The sequence below is a fragment of the Mercenaria mercenaria genome, chromosome 14, assembly GCF_021730395.1.
Source record: "Mercenaria mercenaria strain notata chromosome 14, MADL_Memer_1, whole genome shotgun sequence".
Lineage (NCBI taxonomy): Eukaryota > Metazoa > Mollusca > Bivalvia > Venerida > Veneridae > Mercenaria > Mercenaria mercenaria.
In genome coordinates, this window is record NC_069374.1 from 18,636,602 (window position 1) to 18,657,915 (window position 21,314).

General features: G+C 34.3%; 2 protein-coding genes and 1 pseudogene across 2 annotated transcripts; 1 reads left to right on the forward strand and 2 right to left on the reverse strand.

Moving 5' to 3' along the window:
- Nucleotides 1-4,390: 4,390 nt before the first annotated feature.
- Nucleotides 4,391-6,204, reverse strand: LOC123528188 (uncharacterized; annotated as a pseudogene).
- A 3,373-nt stretch (nucleotides 6,205-9,577) lies between these two features.
- On the reverse strand, nucleotides 9,578-11,448 carry LOC123528020 (uncharacterized). The gene is made up of 2 exons (XM_045307766.2): nucleotides 11,231-11,448; nucleotides 9,578-10,563 (listed from the first exon to the last, which is right to left on the reverse strand). The coding sequence occupies exons 1-2, from the start codon at nucleotides 11,430-11,432 to the stop codon at nucleotides 10,010-10,012; spliced, it is 756 nt and encodes a 251-aa protein (XP_045163701.2). The 5' UTR covers nucleotides 11,433-11,448; the 3' UTR covers nucleotides 9,578-10,009.
- Nucleotides 11,449-14,361: 2,913 nt separating this feature from the next.
- On the forward strand, nucleotides 14,362-20,956 carry LOC123528019 (uncharacterized). The gene is made up of 2 exons (XM_045307765.2): nucleotides 14,362-14,659; nucleotides 17,901-20,956. The coding sequence occupies exons 1-2, from the start codon at nucleotides 14,473-14,475 to the stop codon at nucleotides 18,503-18,505; spliced, it is 792 nt and encodes a 263-aa protein (XP_045163700.2). The 5' UTR covers nucleotides 14,362-14,472; the 3' UTR covers nucleotides 18,506-20,956.
- Nucleotides 20,957-21,314: the final 358 nt, after the last annotated feature.

The window sequence follows — 21,314 nt, forward strand, 5'->3', positions numbered from 1 at the left end:
ACATGTTAACCATGGGCCTATGAAAAAAGGCAACGAAATTGTGATAACCGGAACTCAACGTTTTATATTTAGCGAAAAAGTTACAGACTTAACTTCAGATGTTTATAGGTATTTTCAAATTTTAATGCAGTACCTTGGAAGTATTGTTTGAAATAAAATAACTGTTTGGTTACAAAGGCGCCTACTTATCATGCTAAAGCCTTATACTCAATAGGACGGTCTTAATTGATCAGACGATGCTCGTGTAACTATAGTATCTATAGGTATTTCATGGGAATAAATTATTAGAAATAAGTAATGCATATCGAATGGTAGATAAGACACCTGTAGGACCACCAAGCTCTTTTTTTCTGAAATGTTTACAAACATTTGCAGAGTTCAGAAAAATATCCATTTTCATCTTTCATTTTTTCTTAAATTCATTGTTAACGTAACTGTTCCTATTTAATTTAATTAAAAATTCGCAGGTACATTATCGTTAGAGTACGGTGGTATGTTTAGGACATGCAATTATTTTTTTAGGATTTAATTATCTTGAGCGATCAACATCTTATCTTGTGCGCACGACATCTTATCTTGAGCGATCAACATCTTATCTCGAGCGATCAGCATATTATCTTGAGCGATCAACATCTTATCTTGAGCGATCAACATCTTATCTTGAGCAATCAACATCTTATTTCGTGCGCACGACATCTTATCTTGAGCGATCAACATCTTATCTCGTGCGCACGACATCTTATCTCGAGCGATCAACATCTTATCTCGAGCGATCAACATATTATCTTGAGCGATCAACATATTATCTTGAGCGATCAACATCTTATTTCGTGCGCACGACATCTTATCTTGAGCGATCAACATCTTATCTTGAGCGATCAACATATTATCTTGAGCGATCAACATCTTATCTCGAGCGATCAACATATTATCTTGAGCGATCAACATCTTATCTTGAGCGATCAACATCTTATCTCGTGCGCACGACATCTTATCTTGAGCGATCAACATCTTATTTCGTGCGCACGACATCTTATCTGGAGCGATCAACATCTTATCTCGAGCGATCAACATATTATCTTGAGCGATCAACATCTTATCTCGAGCGATCAACATATTATCTTATGCGATCAACATCTTATCTCGTGCGCACGACATCTTATCTTGAGCGATCAACATATTATCTTGAGCGATCAACATATTATCTCGAGCGATCGACATCTAATCTCGAGCGATCAACATATTATCTTGAGCGATCAACATATTATCTCGAGCGATCAACATCTTTTCTCGGTCATCTTATCAATATCTATTAAGGACCTTTGTGTGAATTTAGATCATTAGTAAAAACATACGGCTGCCACCGTTTTTGTTTTTATTTGATTATACTTATAACCGTTTCACATGTTTGCAGGGTTAGGCATTTAAATACGGAAACTGATAAAAAAAGGCAGAAAAAAAAGTCAGTGATGATGCAAAGAAATAAATTTAAGTCCTTGACAAAATAAAATAGTATGTAGGCTTCGCTATGGAAGCCCTGGAGGGACAATTGATTTCCGTACTTCCCACTTCTGACTTCTAACTTTTGCACTTCTCACTTACAACTTCTTGACTTCCTACTTCTAACTTCCACACTTCTGATTTCTAACTACCGCACTTCTGACTTCCAACTTCCTGACTTCATACTTCCGATTTCCAACTTCCACACTTCTTACTTCCAACTTCTAGAAAAGGAAATTTGGCAGTCAGAAGTGCGGAAGTCGGAAGTCAGGAAGTTAGAAGTCAGAAGTGTGGAAGTTAGAAGTCAGAAGTGCTATAGGTACAAGAGGGAAGTAAGAAGTCAAGAAATCGGAAGAAAGAAGTGTGGAAGTTGGAAATCAGAAGTCGAAAGGCAGGAAGTTAGAAGTCAGAAGTGCGGAAGATAGAAGTCAGAAGTGCGAAAGTTAGTAGAGGGAAGTAAGAAGTCAAAAAGTCGGAAGTAAAAAGTGTGGAAGTTAGAAATCAGAAGTCGAAAGTCTGGAAGTTAGAAGTGCGGAAGTTAGAAGAAGGAAGTAAGAAGTCAAGAAGTCGGAAGTAAGAAGTGTGGATGTTTGAAATCAGAAGTCGAAAGTCAGGAAGTTGGAAGTCAGAAGTGTGGAAGTTAGAAGTCAGAAGTGCGGAAGTTAGAAGTAGGAAGTCAAGAAGTTGGAAGTGAGAAGTGCAAAAGTTAGAAGTCAGAAGTGGGAAGTACGGAAATCAATTGTCCCTCCAGGGCTTCCATACTTCGCCCATATATTAAACGATTTTCCTTGTTTTCCCTTAATTCATACATGCAACTTTTCTGCGCGAATTTATCAGTCGAACTGAAATTTGTTGCTGTTCTAACATGCAGTATGCATCATTGGTTATGTTCATTTGATTTTGAAGATAGGATGACCAATTATATGCATTGCTCTCCCAACTGATGTGATAAATTTGTACATGTACTTGTGGGAAGTTTAAATAACAGCGGAATAGGCAGGACCCTAATTAACAACTTGTCCGTATGTTTTACTGATGACCTAAATGCACACACAAAGGGCCTTAATATATATAAATAAGATGTCGCTCAAGATAACATGTTGATCGCTCAAATTAATATGTTGATCGCTCAAGATAAGATGTTGATCGCTCGAGATAATATGTTGATCGCTCGAGATAAGATGTTGATCGCTCAAGATAAGATGTCGTGCGCACGAAATAAGATGTTGATCGCTCGAGATAAGATGTTGATCGCTCAAGATAATATGTTGATCGCTCGAGATAAGATGTTGATCGCTCAAGATAAGATGTTGATCGCTCAAGATAATATGTTGATCGCTCAAGATGATATGTTGATCGCTCGAGATAAGATGTCGTGCGCACGAGATAAGATGTTGATCGCTCAAGATAATATGTTGATCGCTCGAGATAAGATGTTGATCGCTCAAGATAAGATGTTGTGCGCACGAGATAATATGTTGATCGCTCGAGATAAGATGTCGTGCGCACGAGATAAGATGTTGATCGCTCAAGATAAGATGTCGTGCGCACGAGATAATTTCATCTTAAAAAAAATAACAGATGTCCTAAACATACCACCGTATTAGAGAGGTTCTATATAAATAAAAAAAAAAACAATTTAACATCGGTTATTTGTATTCTTCCTTCATACAATGTACGAAGCTAATATAAACTTAGAAACATGGACAAAAAGATTTCATATTCCATATCAAGGTCTGTCTGTCAACGGTATTCAGTTTGGTCCAAAGATTAGGGACATGATGTCACGGTGGGATTTGTTTGAAGAAATGGAAATGGACTGTTTCGCATTCATATGGTCCCTTTTCTTGTCGTTATATGTCTTTTACAGCTACCACTGTCAAATTAAGGGCCATTTTAAGTTATAAATATACATTTATATGGTTTACTGTCTAACTGACATCTAAATAGACTAGAAAACTATGGAAGACTTTTAATATGGTATCAATAAATTATTTTGCATGCAGATACATTTCTAGATGGTTAATAACAATTTACAAATGTGTATACATTAAACAGAGCAAACTTGGATGGAACTGGATCTGAAGTATGTCGATTTGTAATCAAGTTGTATTTATTACGGCTATTAGGTTTTTACAACGTCTCTTTTTCTATCAGCAGTGTTTGCAGATTTCGTAAAGAACGGTTATCAACAAAAGCGACATATCAACTAATAGAATTCTTCTTATACTGACTATTGATAGGATTCAGTGGGGTTAACAGAGCAGTTCCTAAGAAAAAATTTAAATTGTGTACAAATGTAATAAACTTATAGAGCGTATGAATGATATTTATCAATAGTAGACGTGACTGTAGAGAAACGCACGTCAGATACTAACCGCAAATAGTCTAGAAGTTGTTAACAGTAATACCTCTATATAATACAAAAGATACATTTCATTAACAAAGTTTGAAAATACTTAAAATTATGTCCTCAAATACAATAGTCTGGGTTCTGCATGATTCATTTATTTGATTATCAAAATGCCAACAGTGTGCACTTTGTTACCAGTAAAAAAAACAAGTTTCATCTTTTTTGCTATTTGCTTTGTCACGCAAAATACAGACAAGTGGTCTTAAACAAAATTTACCACAGTAAGATAAAGATTAGTTAAACCCATTTATAGGTATATTTAGATAACAAAACACGTGCCAGCCACTAAATCAAATTATAAGAGCACTTGTAATAACATGTACAAACTTACTAGAATATTTTTATGTTTATGATAGATGTTGTTTTTTCATAATTTTGTGAACTGATACACAATTAAGAGTATTACATTAACCCCCCCCCCCCCCCCCCCCCCCCCACACAAAAAAAAAAAAAACAACAACAAAAAAAAACGTGAATTTAAACATTAGACTATTTTCTTACTCTGCGTACTAAGGCAATAGATTAGCTAACATGTATGAACTTCAATAGGTAGTTTTAATGAAATAATTGTTCTTTTTATACAAATTACCAAAGTATAATAGGTAATGGTAGATTTCTCGGAAGCACAGAGCACTAAAACACAGCCTTAGAGCCATGCATTTGCACAGTAGGCCAACAACAGATCGAGATGTAACTGAAAAATATTAAAGGCGGGTTGCCTTAAAAATCCAACAAGTACAAGTAGAAAGTGGGTGGGGTAAGGTTGGAGGGGACATATATAACAGATCATTATGTGATACTACACAGTAATCTGTCAGTAGGGGACTTAGTATTGCATGGCAATACTACAGTTACTTGGTAACATTATCCTCGAATGACTGTAATGTCCTATCATTAATTAGCCAGTGTACTCCCGTTTATATCCGCTTGGACAGATGTTACTTCAACTAAAATTATAAACAAAACTAGTTCAAATCATAGTATATATATTGTTGTGATTAAAGTGCATTATAAAATGATCCGTGCAATATTCTCATAACGTTTGGTTCAAATGTGCACTGCGTCTTTGCTTTTATTACCTCTTATTTCTGACTGTCCAAAACTGGTTTTAAACTCATCTGAAATTATATATATAAAACAGTTATGCATTATGATAACAGTTAAACTTCAATGTAAATATCATGAATCATAAAAATAGTTAAAATCGTGCATTATGCGAAGAATATTTATAGCACAATGTCAGTTCTGATTTGTGTTTCCATGTTTTACGCTTATCATTTTTGTACACAGCATCAGTCGGCTAACGTGAGCACACCGCACACGTGAGTTCCCTTCCGTTGATGTACGGTGGACAGTTAAGAGAACCACACCTTGCCTGCACAGAATAGAAAAGATATCCATTTTGGTTTTGTTGACCACCAAGTTTTGTTTCCGGTTGACCATCCATGCAAATATATTTGCTAGCGGCCGAATGACTGTAATGTCCTGTCATTAAATAGCCAGTGTATTTCCGTTTATATCCGCTTGGACAGATGTTTCTTCCGGGAACCATCAACACGTCATTGCGAGGTACATTGCAAACAACACACGGTGTATCATGATCATGCAGGTAGGCCCATGTGCTATAGTATGATGTTTGGTACTCAGCACCATAAATATAGGCGGTTGATTCAACGTTAGATGTATATCGTCCCCATCGTGGTTCCCTAGTTTAACATAGAGCGTTTACAGCCGCGCCACTGTGCCTATAATATGGTCTCCCAACATACCCATCGTAAACTACACTGGCCCCGCTTGGGCATGACGTCCGGCCCCAACGGATGTAAGTTACACTGTTTAAGGAACCATGCTTTTGTGATCTCAAATAAGCTGAAAATATAATAGTGAAGCCTTGTCACATGTTGATATCCTTAGATGAAATTTAAAACAAACAAAAAATCTGGAGAAGCTACTCTATTTTAAGATGGTTGTAACTGTCGTTAACTAATATATATATATGATGAACATTTTGGTGTTACAGAGATCAATTCGATATTGGTATGTCCGGCTTACTTAGCCTGGCTTTAATTCAATAGTACAGATAACGTGAAAGTATCATAATCTTACCTACTTTCTTTGTTAAAGATGTAAGTTTCTCTTCAAGCTTTACAAGTTTCTTAAATACACTATACTCGCGTTCATATCGATTACAACAACTTCCATTTTCGATACAATCAATTTCAGCTAGGCGAGTAAAACCCAGTAGCGAGAAAACTATATAACAAACAAGCACACCCAACATTTTCGTTAGATATGCGCCACTCAATACGTGTTTGCACAATATATATATATATATATATATATATATATATATATATATATAGCACAGTACAAGGTTGCAATACACATAAAATCACTAATCAAATATAATAAAAATGTCGAAACGACAAGTGATAAGAAAAATTTATAGTCAACGTAATAAATGCAAGACTGGATATGTCAGTAGAACGAGAGTTTTCAATATGAAGCAATCAGGAGAATATCTTTGTGTAATATAGTGAGAATTTTAACTTTTTAAAATTACCTTTAATGTATAAGGAAAACGTACGTTCCCCGCTTACAATGAATTAAAACACTTTACTCATTGGCCAACAATATTAAGCCTGCACATTTAAATGAAAAAAAAAAATCTATTAAAAGATTTGGGATTAGCAGGCTGTTTTACCAGTGATCTAAACAAATAGTCTGATCCAAAATATGTCAGTTTCAATAGTAGACAAGTTACCTGTTAATGAATCATACTGAAATTAATGCGAAGTAGCAATGTGGTATTCTTCAAAAGAATTGATAATAATCTATGCGGTATTCGGGCTAGTTTTCGTTAATGTTAATATAGTGCTGCAGAAAATATTTACAATTACTATTCCAACAGCAGTCTTTAGGTGCCGACCGGTGGCTGTATCTTTGTACTTGGTCGCAATGCTTATATGTAACCACTAGAGTGTTTGAGATGTCTTTCTAATTTCATAACCTCCCATAAACAGATCCAACCAAACCAGTTCTGCTATTCTCTGACAATATATTTAAAATACTTGGTTTCGTTGTTTCGACTTTTCTTCATCTTAGTGTCGTGCTTTCATTTTTTGTGTGTAAATTCACGCGGCGATGGCCCTAATGGGACACCGTACAGAACCGTGCTTTAGTATATCGACACAATTTAAAGAGGTCATAATCGTTCAGAATAATTCTACAAACGCGTAGATATATATGTCTTTTATGTAAACATAACGAAATAGGGAAGCACTATTCCAAGGAGAATGTAAAGCGATACATATTGTATTGCTTTGCAGATGTCGATTGCATCGGCCCGTGTGTCGGTTGAGCAAACGGTTTTCGCTCCATAACTTAATAAAAACCACTTAACTCAAAACACTTAAACTTGGTAGTATGACAGTGCGTATAAAGAAGACGATCGTTATCGTTTATGTGTCAATATCGCATAGGTCAAGGTCACAGGGCCTGAACCCTTAAAACGGTTTCCGCTCAATAAGTTGAGAACTACTTGACCCAAAACCTTCGAACTTAGGCTGATGAAGTGGATGACCCCTATTGTTCTTGGGGTCAATAAATTAAAGTTCAAGGTCGCAGAGACCTTAACATTTAAAACAATTTTAGCTAATCCCTTAGGAAGTACTTAACCCAGACTTTTTAACACGATAACCTGATTTGGCTTACATATAAATCACCTTTTTAGTTTTTTTAGGTCAATAGATGAAATGACAATGTAATAGGCCTAAACATTGACAATAACGTGTAGATGGTAACTTGAGATCACTTTGAATCAGAACCTTTAAACACGATATCGTGATTGGGCTTATGAAGTAGATAAACCCTATTGTTTTAGGGTAAATAAGTCAACGGTCAAGGTCACAGGAGCATGAATTTTTTAAACGGCTTTGGCGCAATAACTTGAGAACAACATTACATGACTCAGTATCTACAAACTTGATAGCCTTATTGGGCTTGTGAGGTAATTGACCCGTTTCGTTTTGATGATTAGTAGGACAAAGGTCACGGTCATATTGATCACAGGACTGAAAATGGAACAATTTATTCTTGGGATCATACGTGTTTTACAAACTGCTCCTGTATATATTTGTAATAAAATGCAAGTAAAAAAAGATTTTTTTATACAAAATTATTTTAATAGTAGGGTATTTTATCTGAAAACTCAATACACATGTATTTTCAGAGCCTTTTCTCTTTCACGACGTGAAGTATTCATAGAATGTCATGTATTATACTTGAAATACGCGGAGATATATACATATAAATGTTAAACGCATTTACAAATTATATGACCCTAAAGGAGTTGACTTCTAAACTTATATCCTACTAGAAAGGCACTTTCGACAAACATTAGTTCACTGACGGTTATAATATCGGCAACATATCGGTGATCTATGTTTAATCGAGCATCCTGAAAAACGCATGACTCTTGAAGTGAACTTCTTATTCCAAAAGTGCACCAATACTGGCCAATGCAGATGGGCATAATTAAACACCAGTAGATACATAGGAAATGTCTATAGATCTCTAAATATTTTAAGTGTATAGGAGATAATTACATGGTAATGGGCCAACATCAACACAGCAAGGAGAGATCTAATTCAGTGAAACTTGTTACTTTTAAGACATCTTGCTAGTAAATATTGGCACTTCTCACAATATTTCTTAAAGAACGGGGCCATTTATTACATAATAACACTTCGAAGATAATGAATAAATGTCAAAGGCATAAATTTAATTCTGACTGTTGTACATGTGCAGGTTTCTACAATACCGTTTTGAACGCACTATTGTCATACAATTTTGCAATGAAGATTTATTTATAAGTGAACGTTATACATGGTCGTATCCCTCTCTTTTAATTTATTGATACCTATAACCTGTCTATCCGTTTGTTAAAGCGGGACGCATGGCTTTTATAAAAATGTCCCTGAACTTCTCTTGCATACTTTTGAAGACGTATCTGTACCCATAATTTGTAATCATAAAGCACTGCATTCTAACTTATACATGCTAGAGTTAATTAAAAGAGTGTTAATTTGACATTGATGATTCATGTAGTCATGGCGCTAGAGATCAGTCATTGACACAATAAAAGTTCTACCTGGTGTTTATTAATGTACCTGAATTTTACCAGTTATGCAATGAGCTATCTGACAGTGTGTAGTTAAATGCTTGGTAATAGTCATTTCAATCAAACCTCAATCTTCTCAGTATAATATAATACAGGGTCTGTTGTAAGTTTTCAGGTATATTTATTTGTATAGGGATCAACATGAAAATCAAATAAAAGTTTCAGAGAAGTTTAAACAACATGATTACAAAAGGATGAAAGCAAGATACCTGTTAAATGATATATATCAACTCACATCCTTACATTTAATTTAACATTTTCGGAACTATCTCTAAATCAGGTTTACAATCAAATGCTTAATAAAACCGCTGTGCATAAATAGGTCACTTCCATTTCGTACAGTAAAGAATGACGCAAGTTATAGAAATGTGACAACTTTGTAAACAATATAAAATAGTTACTTATTTTAACTGTAGATATATCTATATATAAAATGTGTATGTTGACATCACATTTTCGTTCCACAGAAACATATTTTAACCTTTCTTTCTTTAACTTATCTTTATATTGATTTGCAAGCATTAGGCTACATGTTAGCATGATCGGATAACTGATATAAAAGTTAATATGATTAAATTGAATTTTGGAAGTTATTATTATGAAAACAGTAAATTTCAATAATAACAGAAATAGAGATACATGCTATCATGCAGTAAAAAACAGTTCAGAGGAAAGGTATTCTAGAGAGGTTTATTTTTTTTATTCCACTTAGGGCGGCATATATGAGCAAAGAGAGCTTGTTAGTTCTAAATATAAGAGTGGCATGACAGGCAGTTTAATAGTTTATATGGTTCATACGATATATATAAAATCAGGGATGGTGGCTGGGTGCAGCATTATTACGTGAGCCTGACAAAATTGTATCCACTGGGTGCGATGTCTATACAGTAATAGTTAAAGTATAAATCAGCAAGCTAACGTGAGCATACAGCACATGTTAGTTCTCGCCCGTTCACGTATGGTGGGCAATTAAGAGAACCACACACCGCTTGGACAAAATACAAAATGTATCCATTCAGGTTTTCTGCACCTCCGGGCTTTGCTTCGGGACTTACATCCATGCAAAGGTATTCGCTAGCAGCTGTGTGAGTTGCACGTCCAGCCATTAAATAACCACTATATTCTCTCCTGTATTCATTTGGACATATGTTGCTTCCAGGAACCATCAGTATGTCATTTCGAGGTACATAGCAAACGACACATGGAACATCTTGGTCTTGCAGATAATTCCAAGCACTGTAGAGCCATGTTTCATACTCGGCGCCATAGACATATGCACTTGATTCTACTTTAGATGTGTATCGTCCCCATTTTGGTTCTTTAGTTAAACATAAGGCATTTGTAGCCGCTCCACTGTGACTGTAATGTGATCCACCCATGTAACCATCATATACAAGACTTGCGTGACTTGGACATGCTGTTCGGCCCCATCGTATATAGGTGACTCCTTCAGAGGAACTACGGGAATCTGCAAAGGGATAAATATTAAATGGCAATCATTATCAGATAATAAGTAAATTGTATAGATTCTCCACGAGATCATAAAATTAACATTAATACAGTTGTGTTTTCTATATAGCAACACGTATATTTAAAACAGATAATGTGTCATAGAGAGAGACGGAATATTCTAAAGGTCTTTTATATTAGCAGAAACTTAAATAACTTAAGATATGTTTTAGAAAAGGAGAGAAATTGCATATAGATCGGGAATTCAACATGGGCGGATATATCCACGTTACGTGTCAGACAGAAATAATACTGTTATTAGTTCAATTAAACCAGTAATATCTATATTTATAACCCAGTATCGTTCTAAATATTGTGTCTATTTCTTGTGGAAGTTATATAATTTAATAAATAAACTTTGAAAATGTCGTCATAATGCGCTTTGTAATAAACCGTTGATAGGGAGTGTTTTGATAGACGAAACTGAAGGTGAAGAGGCTCGTGACAAAAGATTCATAAACAGTAAACTACACTAATAATGACTCTTCTGTCTTTATCAAAATGTGAAAACTTTACAGTTTGAAGACATGTAAGAAAAATATTATTCCAAAGTTCAAAAGTTTTCCCTGAAAGAAATTAGCCTATAGTTATAATTATCTATTATGAATTATAATATCTCAACTCACCTTCAATGTCCTGTGCAAGTGATGCAACTTTCTCTTCAAGTTTAACCAGTTTCCGAAATACATGGTATTCACATTCATACTGATTACAACATGTCCCACTTTGAACACAATCACTCACAACTTTCGGAATAAATACTAAAACGGTCATAAAGAACCCAAAAATCCGTGCCATTTTTCTTTCAAAAATCTCTTTACACAACATATGCGTCAATGTTCAGCTCTCCGCATATTAAAGGTTCTTTCCCATATAAGACTTCTGTATGAAATTTAATACAAAACTTAAATACAATGTTTATAAATTTAAAATAGTTATACATGTAAGGCGTGAAAGCATTGCGTTTATCTGACACATTTTAGACTTCTTACTGTAAGATTTTGGAAGATCAAGCTACAATGGATATAATAGTATCAACGTCATCAGAAATACTAAAGTAACTGAAGTCGATGATTCTAGAACTAATAATCTTCTAGAATATTCAAACACAGTATATATATATATATATATATATATATATATATATATATATATATATATATATATATATATATATATAATTTAACGTGTACTGGAATACTGCAATCTCTGCAACTTTAATTATGCAGCAGTAGATAGGGTAAGACTTTTCCTGAATAGTAGGAAGCTCCTAGTTGTCGAAGGTGAAATGAATAAAAGTGCAGCAAATAAAATAACAATTATGTTGATTTACATATTTAGTGTACAAAATATTGATATAAAGAGTTAATGTTATTTTAAAGTCCTTCAATTATTGAGACTGGCAAAACCAATATTATATAACGAGACGCGTCCTTTAACTATGCTTGTTTAAAAAAACCCAGCTAAAATGACCAGACTGTTTGCGTTTTTACCCAATAAATAAATGTTTATCTATTTTTCTTCCTTCTGTCAAAATCTCTTATCCATCCTTTGTTTCACAAACACAGACACAAAACTGATTTTATCACTTAACTATGTAAGCGTAAAATGTCTAAACAATACGCGATAGAAGAAGGTCTTTATTTCATGTTATGACTTAAAGTGAAATTGTAAATTATGTTGTGTCAAGTAATGGCTCCGAGAACATATCTATTAATAGAAGGAATATCACTCTATTAAATCAGTTTCGTCTATCGTTATAATAATTTTATTCATAGTATTATTACAAATGAAGTATGTAAAATTTAATCAAAATCCGAATCAAATTCTATTTACCCGGAGCTCCTTGGGATAAATAGCACCAATTATTTGAGAAAAACACGGACTGCTTTTGATAAAGAACATCATCCAGTATATTAATTAACATAATGTATCAAAACATCAGTCTGTGTAGTTGGAGAATTGGTCAATTTAAGGTCTCTTTTACAAAAGCATTTTAATGTAGCTGTCAGGCTTCGCCTCGAGTGCAATATTTCTGGTCATTTTGGGATCACTGAATCTATTACATTAACCTGTAATACGTAATAACTTTATGGCGTTGTTAGGGGCATGAGTGTTGTCTGTCACATTACCGCTCATGAAAAGGCTCATCAAACCGAGATCGCTAATATGCAGTTGATCATGATGTACATGTGTCTCTCTATACTTTCTCCATAGGCTTTCTGCTTTCAGGAATACCCGCTTTAGACGAAGTATGTTTTCATCAAAACAAGGTTTTGGTAAACTTTAGTGTTTTCTTTAAGAGGAGCATGTCTATCTAGAATCTTATCACTTTTTTATTCAAAAAGGTTTACAAAAACATCCATACCTTAACAGTCAACTAACATTCCATTCAGATCATTAGCGAACTTAGCTTTATCAGTATCTTTCAGATTCCGAAATGTCACTGTTGTACTAAAGATGCTGTTTTTAACATCTGGAATTATTTTGACAACACATTTATCAAAAACAAAAGGACCAGGCTCTCGTTTCATTAACATGTTGCTCCAACTTATGGCTAGAGATAATTCTTAAAATCTGATATTGCATTGGTGCTGCCATGGATGTGTAAATCGAAGCCGTCATTAACATAAAGTCAGAGTATTGGAGAAGCAAGTCTGAGAAGTCTGCAACAAATTGACTGCATGTTGATAGAGCTGGAGGTCTCTAAACACCAATGAAACGCACAGTGGTATTTTGAAAATCCGTTTTCATATTCCATACTCAAACCTTCGAGATGTGCCATCAGATAACTAGCACATGTTCATTTTATTTCTAAACGTTATTGTAATGCCTCCACCAATTTTATTCTTACTTTTTGCAACACTGATCTGTAGCCATACTGATTAAGACTGGATGATTCACATTAAAGTTGCTTATCGTCAGAGTACCACATCTCTGCCAGAAGTGCAAATCTATTTTGAAATTTCTCAATTAAGAGTAAAACAAATCACCTTTTCATTAAAACTGATTTGGTTTATTGCATGTTTTATAATATCTAGAATTATTTAGATTTGCACCATTTTATTGATAACATGCAAAACGTCTAGACTTGGGCTTAAGGACTTTTGAATAAAAGGATCTTTAAGTAAGCGTAAAACGGCCAAGACCAAGCACAATTTTAGAACCACAATACTCACCTTGATTTGAGGTTATCAGAATTATAAAAGTGTTATTTTTGCCTTCAACAACACGTGTTTTAGGGATGACATACCTTCCAGACGTGTTAGAACTACAGAAAATGTTTAAAATGACATTGTATAGCTGGTGCATGTGTTGGTACATGTAACGGGAATACTCTAAAAAGACAAAAGTTTTAATATCAATAAAATGTTAATTATCTAATCTACGTCAGTTGGTAAATATATGTATTTGGATACTTTTCTGCTATTTTGATGCTTTGTTATCTGATTACACTACTTACCAAAATCTGAAATGAAAAGCGAGTCTGATCTAACAAAGCTCAGTAGCATTATAATTTGAAAGTCAATGTGTTACACGTACTTGTTGGCTTACTAAATAGTTTTAATGAAAAAAGGCATACTTTAAGAATGGTGATTCATGTATCTAATTTAGCTGAAGTGACTTGAATTGAATATTTAACAAAAGCAGCCGCTTCTGATGCGCTAAGATTACTCGTGTTTTTTTCCTTCTTCCTCAATCTCACACTCGTATTCAAACTTTGTTTTAAACAATAGAAAGAAACCGTCTGATTATAGTGGGTAGCCAAAACAATTGTAACAACGCAAATATAGAATAACGAAGTAACGACAAAGAGTTTTGTAATCTGAAATAAGATCATAAATATTTTAGCCTGAAAGTCAGAAACATGTTCTTATTGGCATATACAATATTCTGTTTCTACATACAGGATAACTCGGCAACTTCCTCAGAAGTGGTCGTAGGCAGCAACAAATTTAATTGTGAATACAATGTGCTGCAGAAACTTATTCGACTTGAGGACAAAACTGCTCAACAGGACATAAAAATCGCGTCTTTAACAGATGAACTAAAAGGTTAGAATAATTCATCATTATTATGTCTTTACTAATTCTGCAAATTGTATAAATGCAAATTATGAATATCTATGGTAGTAATTTTACTATTTATTTTCTGATATCACTAGATAGATCTTAAACCAGCATGCCTCCAGATCGTCCGACAACAAACATAATTATTTTTTTTAGATATCTTGAAATAAATGCTATATTTCTTAAGAAGGCTTTAAAACTTAATTACTGACAAACTTTCTGTTACGGAAACACTTGAGAATTTGCTGTTTTTACTACTTTTTACGATGAAAATTGAAAAGCGTTTGTCACGCTTTTACTCCAGGTAAACTGTCTCGATTATAAATATCTATATTTTGAAGTCATTTTTCGCTAATTCAGCTATAGCGCTATTGGTTACGGCGACGGGAAAATGTCTTTATTTCCGCGGCGGTCCGGGGTTCGATTCCCGACGCGGTCATGTTTTTTCCTTGATTTGGAACTTTTAAAATAGGTTAGAAACAAAAATTCATATTATAATGTTTATAATATGATCAAACTTCAGTTTGAAAGAAAGATTATTTTTTAGCTAGATTTTTTAGCCAAATCTGGAGACATGGTGCCTTAAGATATCGATCAACGTGTTTCCAAATTTCATAAAATGGTTTAATGATTTAAAAAATGAATTACAGATATCATAAAATAATATAATGAATATCTCTTCATACGGATTGTTTGAAATATCCTCAATACGATTTAATTCAATTTTTGCTCTCTCAACATGCAAAACTTTGTGTAATTTTATGAAATTCTTAAGTGGATATATTGAAATCAATCTTTTCTACAGAATAGCATTTTAGAACTACTTATCAAATGATATCGCAAAACAGATTTTAAGACACCCAAAAATAGACTTTATGTTTGATATCAATTATCCGTTTATATTGTTGTATATGCCTTCAAGATTTCTAAAATTTATTTAAAAATGCCGAATGGATTTTGTTATATCTTAAAACCATTCTATTTTATGATGTCCTTATTTATATTTAATGATATTTTAAATTCATTTTATAACATCAAAAATCATTCATTGATATATATTGGAAAAATTCAAATAAGGGTTGCATTAAATAAAACTGATTTCAAGATGTCAAATATTCGAATTATATATATCTATCAAACAGTTTGTAATATCTATAAAAATGCATTTAAATATATCCAAAAATAATTAATGACATTGTAAACTATGCTTTGTTTGCTTTGACGTATTGAAATTTAATTTGGCCCACAGGTAGCTTATAGACGGTTGGGATTTCACATGGGATCATTTGGTCAAGTTTAAGGTCAGCATTACTTAAACCATCACTTGCCATATAACAGCCAGAAGATGGCACTTGGCAGGTTTTTGCATCAATTATGCATGTTTCACATCAGGGAGACTTTTTTCTAAATTTTGAATCAATACTGAATTATAAATATTAAAACAAGCAGAAATACACACTGAAACATTCTTTATCATTTGGTGTAATTAGTCTTTAAAACAAATTATCGTGAATCAGTTTCAAAACAAAGTATTAAGCCAACCGCCAAAGAATGAATTTGCCGGGAGGAGTTAATGAGGTCGCGAACCCTGGAGAAATAGAGAATGTTAACAATTCACACGTTGTTAATTTTATCACCCTGATAAGCAGAAAGCATCAGTGTCAATGAAATTCACACAGAGTGCACGCAGGCCTTTGTGATATAGTATTGTTTCGCATATGAACGAAAAACTCGGGTTATTCTACGATAAATCACACTTGGGAACTTGTTATTTCGATTCTAACACGACATACTAGTATCAACAGTGTTAGAAAATATGGTAACTACTTTTTACGACCGTGCTACGCACCTAGATCGGATGACGTCACTGCACGCGCATGGGTTATTGCAGAATAACCCGAGAGCTCTACATGTATGTAGATTATTTGCTAGTCGTGTTAGAGTATTTCATAATTTTGATTTAATGCCTTCCATTCAATATTTTTATTTTGGGTACACCTATTGTCTCCAAATTTGGTGTGTAGATAGCTCATATCTAAACACAAATTCGTAATGTGTTTAGGGATCACTCGGGTCAAGGTCGCTGTTACTAAAAAATATGTATCAGCTCAATAACTTTAGTTCCTCTGTAATGCAGTGGTTTGAAGCGTTGGGCCAACGTGATCTTTTGTGCTGTCGAACAGATGGATCGCGGTTTAACGCCCAGTCAGAGCCTAACATTTTGTGAAAAAGATCATTTGGTGCCTTTTGATCAAGGTCACATACACATTTTCTAAAATAGCTTTTTTTTCACCGTGATCATCAAAAAGGTGGTTTTCAGTTGACAACTTTAGTTTAGATTGACTTACTGTCACCAAACTTAATATATAGCAAGCTTATGTGAATATCTGGCTTTGGATTGTATTTGGGGTCACTGATATTAAAAGTAGAAAAATGGTTTATGCTAAATATCTTTAGTTTAGGTAGACCTATTGTAAATAAGCTGTGTTTAAAAGGTAGCTTTTATCAAAGACATGGGGTTTGAATAAATGTGGGGATCACTCGAGTCAAGGCCGCTAATTAACTTAATTAATATGTATAAGATAAGATAAGATAATCTTTATTTAACGTCGTTTATACATAAAATTTTTCGACAGACGCCTGAAGCTTTTATCCGACATAAATAAATATATAAACATGTATATTTTCAAAGTTTCTCCGTGTTGCAGTGGGCTAAAGCATTTATCTAGTGCAACTTTTATAGTGTGGAATGAACAAGTCGCGGTTCAAATCTTGGACTGGGCCTTACCCTTCCGTAGCGTCAATGTGAAATTAATGGCTTTAGGCTGGAATTACATATGACAATGACATATCTATGTTTGTTATATCTGTACTTCAGAATGGCATGATGGATGCATTCAAATATATATAACAGAACATGACTCTTTTTTCAAACAGAACCTGTAGGTAGAAAACCTGGTTATCTTGGAATTTCCGCATTTTTTTTTTCTTAAGATTGAGAGTGATTTTTTTTAAACTTATTTGTTACACTTCTCAAAAAAAGTATGTATGATTAACAAATTCAGTGTATATTAACTATATTTCTCTACTGCAGCCGATTAAGTGTTTTATATTGTGTCTGTACCTTGTGTTATGACAAATGTTTCATACATAAAACCAGTTTTTTCACTACACGATAAAAGTGTAATGAAAACCCTTTTTGATAAAATCAAAATTGCTTTTGTAGATGCGAAAGACACAATAGCTGAATTAAACGAAGCCGGTACAAACTACATACGCTGGGGACGGACCACTTGTCCTAGTACAGCATTTCTGGTATACGAAGGATTCGTTGCTGGAGCTCACTATACACATAGCGGAACCGCCGTCAATCCATTGTGCCTGCCTATGGACCCTATCTATGACAAAACTACAGATGGTTTTCAAAGTGCTGGTATCATATATGGGGCTGAATATGACACTTACTCATACAATGCATGGAACTACCTCCATGATCATGATATCCCATGTGCAGTTTGTCGCATTCCTCGTAATAACGTCCTTATGGTGCCTGGAAAAAACGAATGTCCCCTGAACTATACCCTGGAATATAAAGGCTACCTGATGTCAAGTCACTATAATCACCATGCGTCTGAATTCGTATGTGTTGATGATCAACCGGAAGTAATTCCGGGTACCCGTACGAGTCATGATGGCAAACTGTTCTATTTTGTAGAAGGGTCGTGTGGCTCACTAAAATGTGACCCATATAAAGAAGGTTGGGAGATTACATGCGCCGTGTGTTCGTTTTCACCCAGTTCAAGGCATACGAGGTTACAGCCGTACAACTGACTTCACTCGAAGATTATTATATACATAGACTCTTTCTTGTTGGTTTAAAATTCCCCACTGGCGTATTTATTTAACATCTTTTTAAATTCTTACTTTGGGTATAAGGTTACACGGACTTAAAAACACTTCAAGAATTCAGAATTGACTCCACGCTTTCACAAACAATTACTTTTTTATATCTTTGTTTTGTTTCTTTTAATGTAAAATGAACTTGATTTTATTAATTTTAGACTTTTTGATTTACGCTAAAATATTTCTCTACGAAGACAATTACTACAGTTTCATTCTTTGAAATTATAATTATAATGAATTTTTATATAAGTTTGCTCATCTTTAGACCTTAAGCAACTTTATGGAAATCTGATCGGAAACTGAAATCGTTCACGGTTAAAAAAAAGATGAAATGATTTTTACCTCATACAAAAAAAAATCGTTTAATATACGAGGGATGTTCGAAATGAATTGCTTATTTCTATCTGGAGACTTAAAATTTTAAGTTAGCCCTAAAGGGCTCATTTCATGCCTTCGAAGTTCTCCCCGTGGCTAGAAATGCAAAGTTTCAGCCGATGTATCCACTTCTTGAAGGCGTCACGGTACGCTGATTTGGGCACAGTAATAAGGTACTGATGAATGGCAGATCCAAGTGCCTGTCAGGACTGGTATTTCGCCCAACAATGAATGATTTCAATTTCGGAAACAAAAAGAAATCACATGGGGCAAGGTCTGGGGAATACGGGGGGTGAGGCAAAACGGTTACTTTTTCTTTCTTCAAAAACGCCGTAACTATTGCGAAGGTATGAGCGGGGGCATTGTCATGTAGAAGACGGACATGTTTAAAACCAGTGGCAGGGCGTCGTTTATGATGATACTTTTTCAGTTTCTTCAGTACTACGTCTTTGTAGTACTTTCCGGTGATGCTTTTGCCCTTTTTCACCGGCACTTTTATTGCGACTCCTTCACCAGAGAAGAAGATTGCCTACAAAACCTTCTTTGCACTCAAAGAACGTTTGGCAATTATTGGGCGTTTGCTGTGTTTAGTGGCCCAGATCTTATTGCTAACCTTTCTGACGGGCTCAAAATAATGGACCCAGGTTTCATCACCTGTGACGACATTGGCAAACTGCTTTTTATCATATTTTGGAAACATTTGAAGCAGCTTTTTGGCCACTTTAACCCGTTGCCTCTTTTGCTCATCAGTAAACAGATGTGGCACCCATCTAGCAGAAATCTTTCTGACTTTCAAATGCCTCTTCAAAATAAGGTGAACCGTTGACAGTGATATGCCTACCTTTCGTGCAATATCACCAACTGTAAATCTGGCATCTCCTTCAATGATTTCCTTTATTTTGGAAACGATTTCTTTACGAGATGCAGATTTTGGCCTACCTGATTTCGGTGCATTTTTGGTGGACTCTACACCAGACTCAAATTTCTTTTTCCACCGCCGAACTGTGTCATAAGACACACAAGAAGGTCCATAAGCAGTAGAAAGAACAACCAAGTTTTGAGCGAGCTTTGATGTAAGCCCGTATTTCATGTTTCTTGTCGACGCTTCTACCAACCATTTTTACTACAGTGGTCAATGATTGCGTGTATTCAAATGGCAAATTTTATGTCTTACACTTAGTCTATCATGTACATTTATACACCGTTGTGTAGGTATTGAATACCCCTATACAGGTAGGTATTGCTTTTTATCGTGCCCCATGTGGATATCGAGCTAGAGGACAATAAGCAATTCATATCGAACACTCCTCGTATTTGGTATACAGTTATATACCAGCTATCGTTTAGAGTATATGAAATATTGATAGATCATAGATACAACTGAAATGAAAATCATTGACCGTAGACAAAAAGTGTAGCTATGCTTGCAATGACCATCAAAATAGTGCTTCATGTTTTCTAAAACTTCAGAATTTGACGAAAACTACTTTTACCACTTCCTTTTGCTACAGATCACAAGATAATATTCTATTTCAAATCTGATGGCATATTCCAGAAAATTAAATGCCAAAATTCATCATTTACTTTGTCTGATTGTACGATAAATCTGTCTACCAAGTTGAAGTATTATTCAGATTGTTTAAAACTTTGTCTCAAAACTTGATATAAGTTACAGTAATATCATTTTGATCCTTTTCCACTTAATCAATTTGGCTAAATATATTGTTTAAATTAAAGTGGTTGTACAAATATTTGTTTTGATATTATATGTTACATGTTTTGTATTTTATTTTATAAAAAATAAAATTTTACTGTGCAGTTTGCTACTTAGTATATTGTCTCAGGCTTTGGCGTCGGCGTCGTTTATAGTATAGAAGTTGGTCAATTGACATGTTTATATAGTAAAAAGAAAGTAGAAATTTTTATTGTTTGACAGAAAAGGCTATTATGTGATCAAATGAATAATATAATTGTGACTTTCCACATTAAATTTATTAAACTCGTTGCCTCGCATTTTCTTATTTAATTCGACTCGTTTAATAAATTCAATATAAAAAAAATCACTCATTTAATACCCTTTATAAACAGTATTAGTTGCTGACACACTGCCATCAATAACCATTATGCGCCGGTAACGTAGGTGTTGTGATTTAATAATTGTATGAAAAATGGGTTTCTTTATTTCAGTGAGCAAGTGAATTGTCAATTTAGAACACTGCAAAACGTTTTCCAAATATAGTCTTAAACGGTGGATTGTAACTTTAACAACAAGCTTACTTATTCGACTATACCTGTAAAATAGCCTCACATGTTCGACAGTCACTGTACCTGTAACAGCGTGTGTACACGCTCAACTGTACAA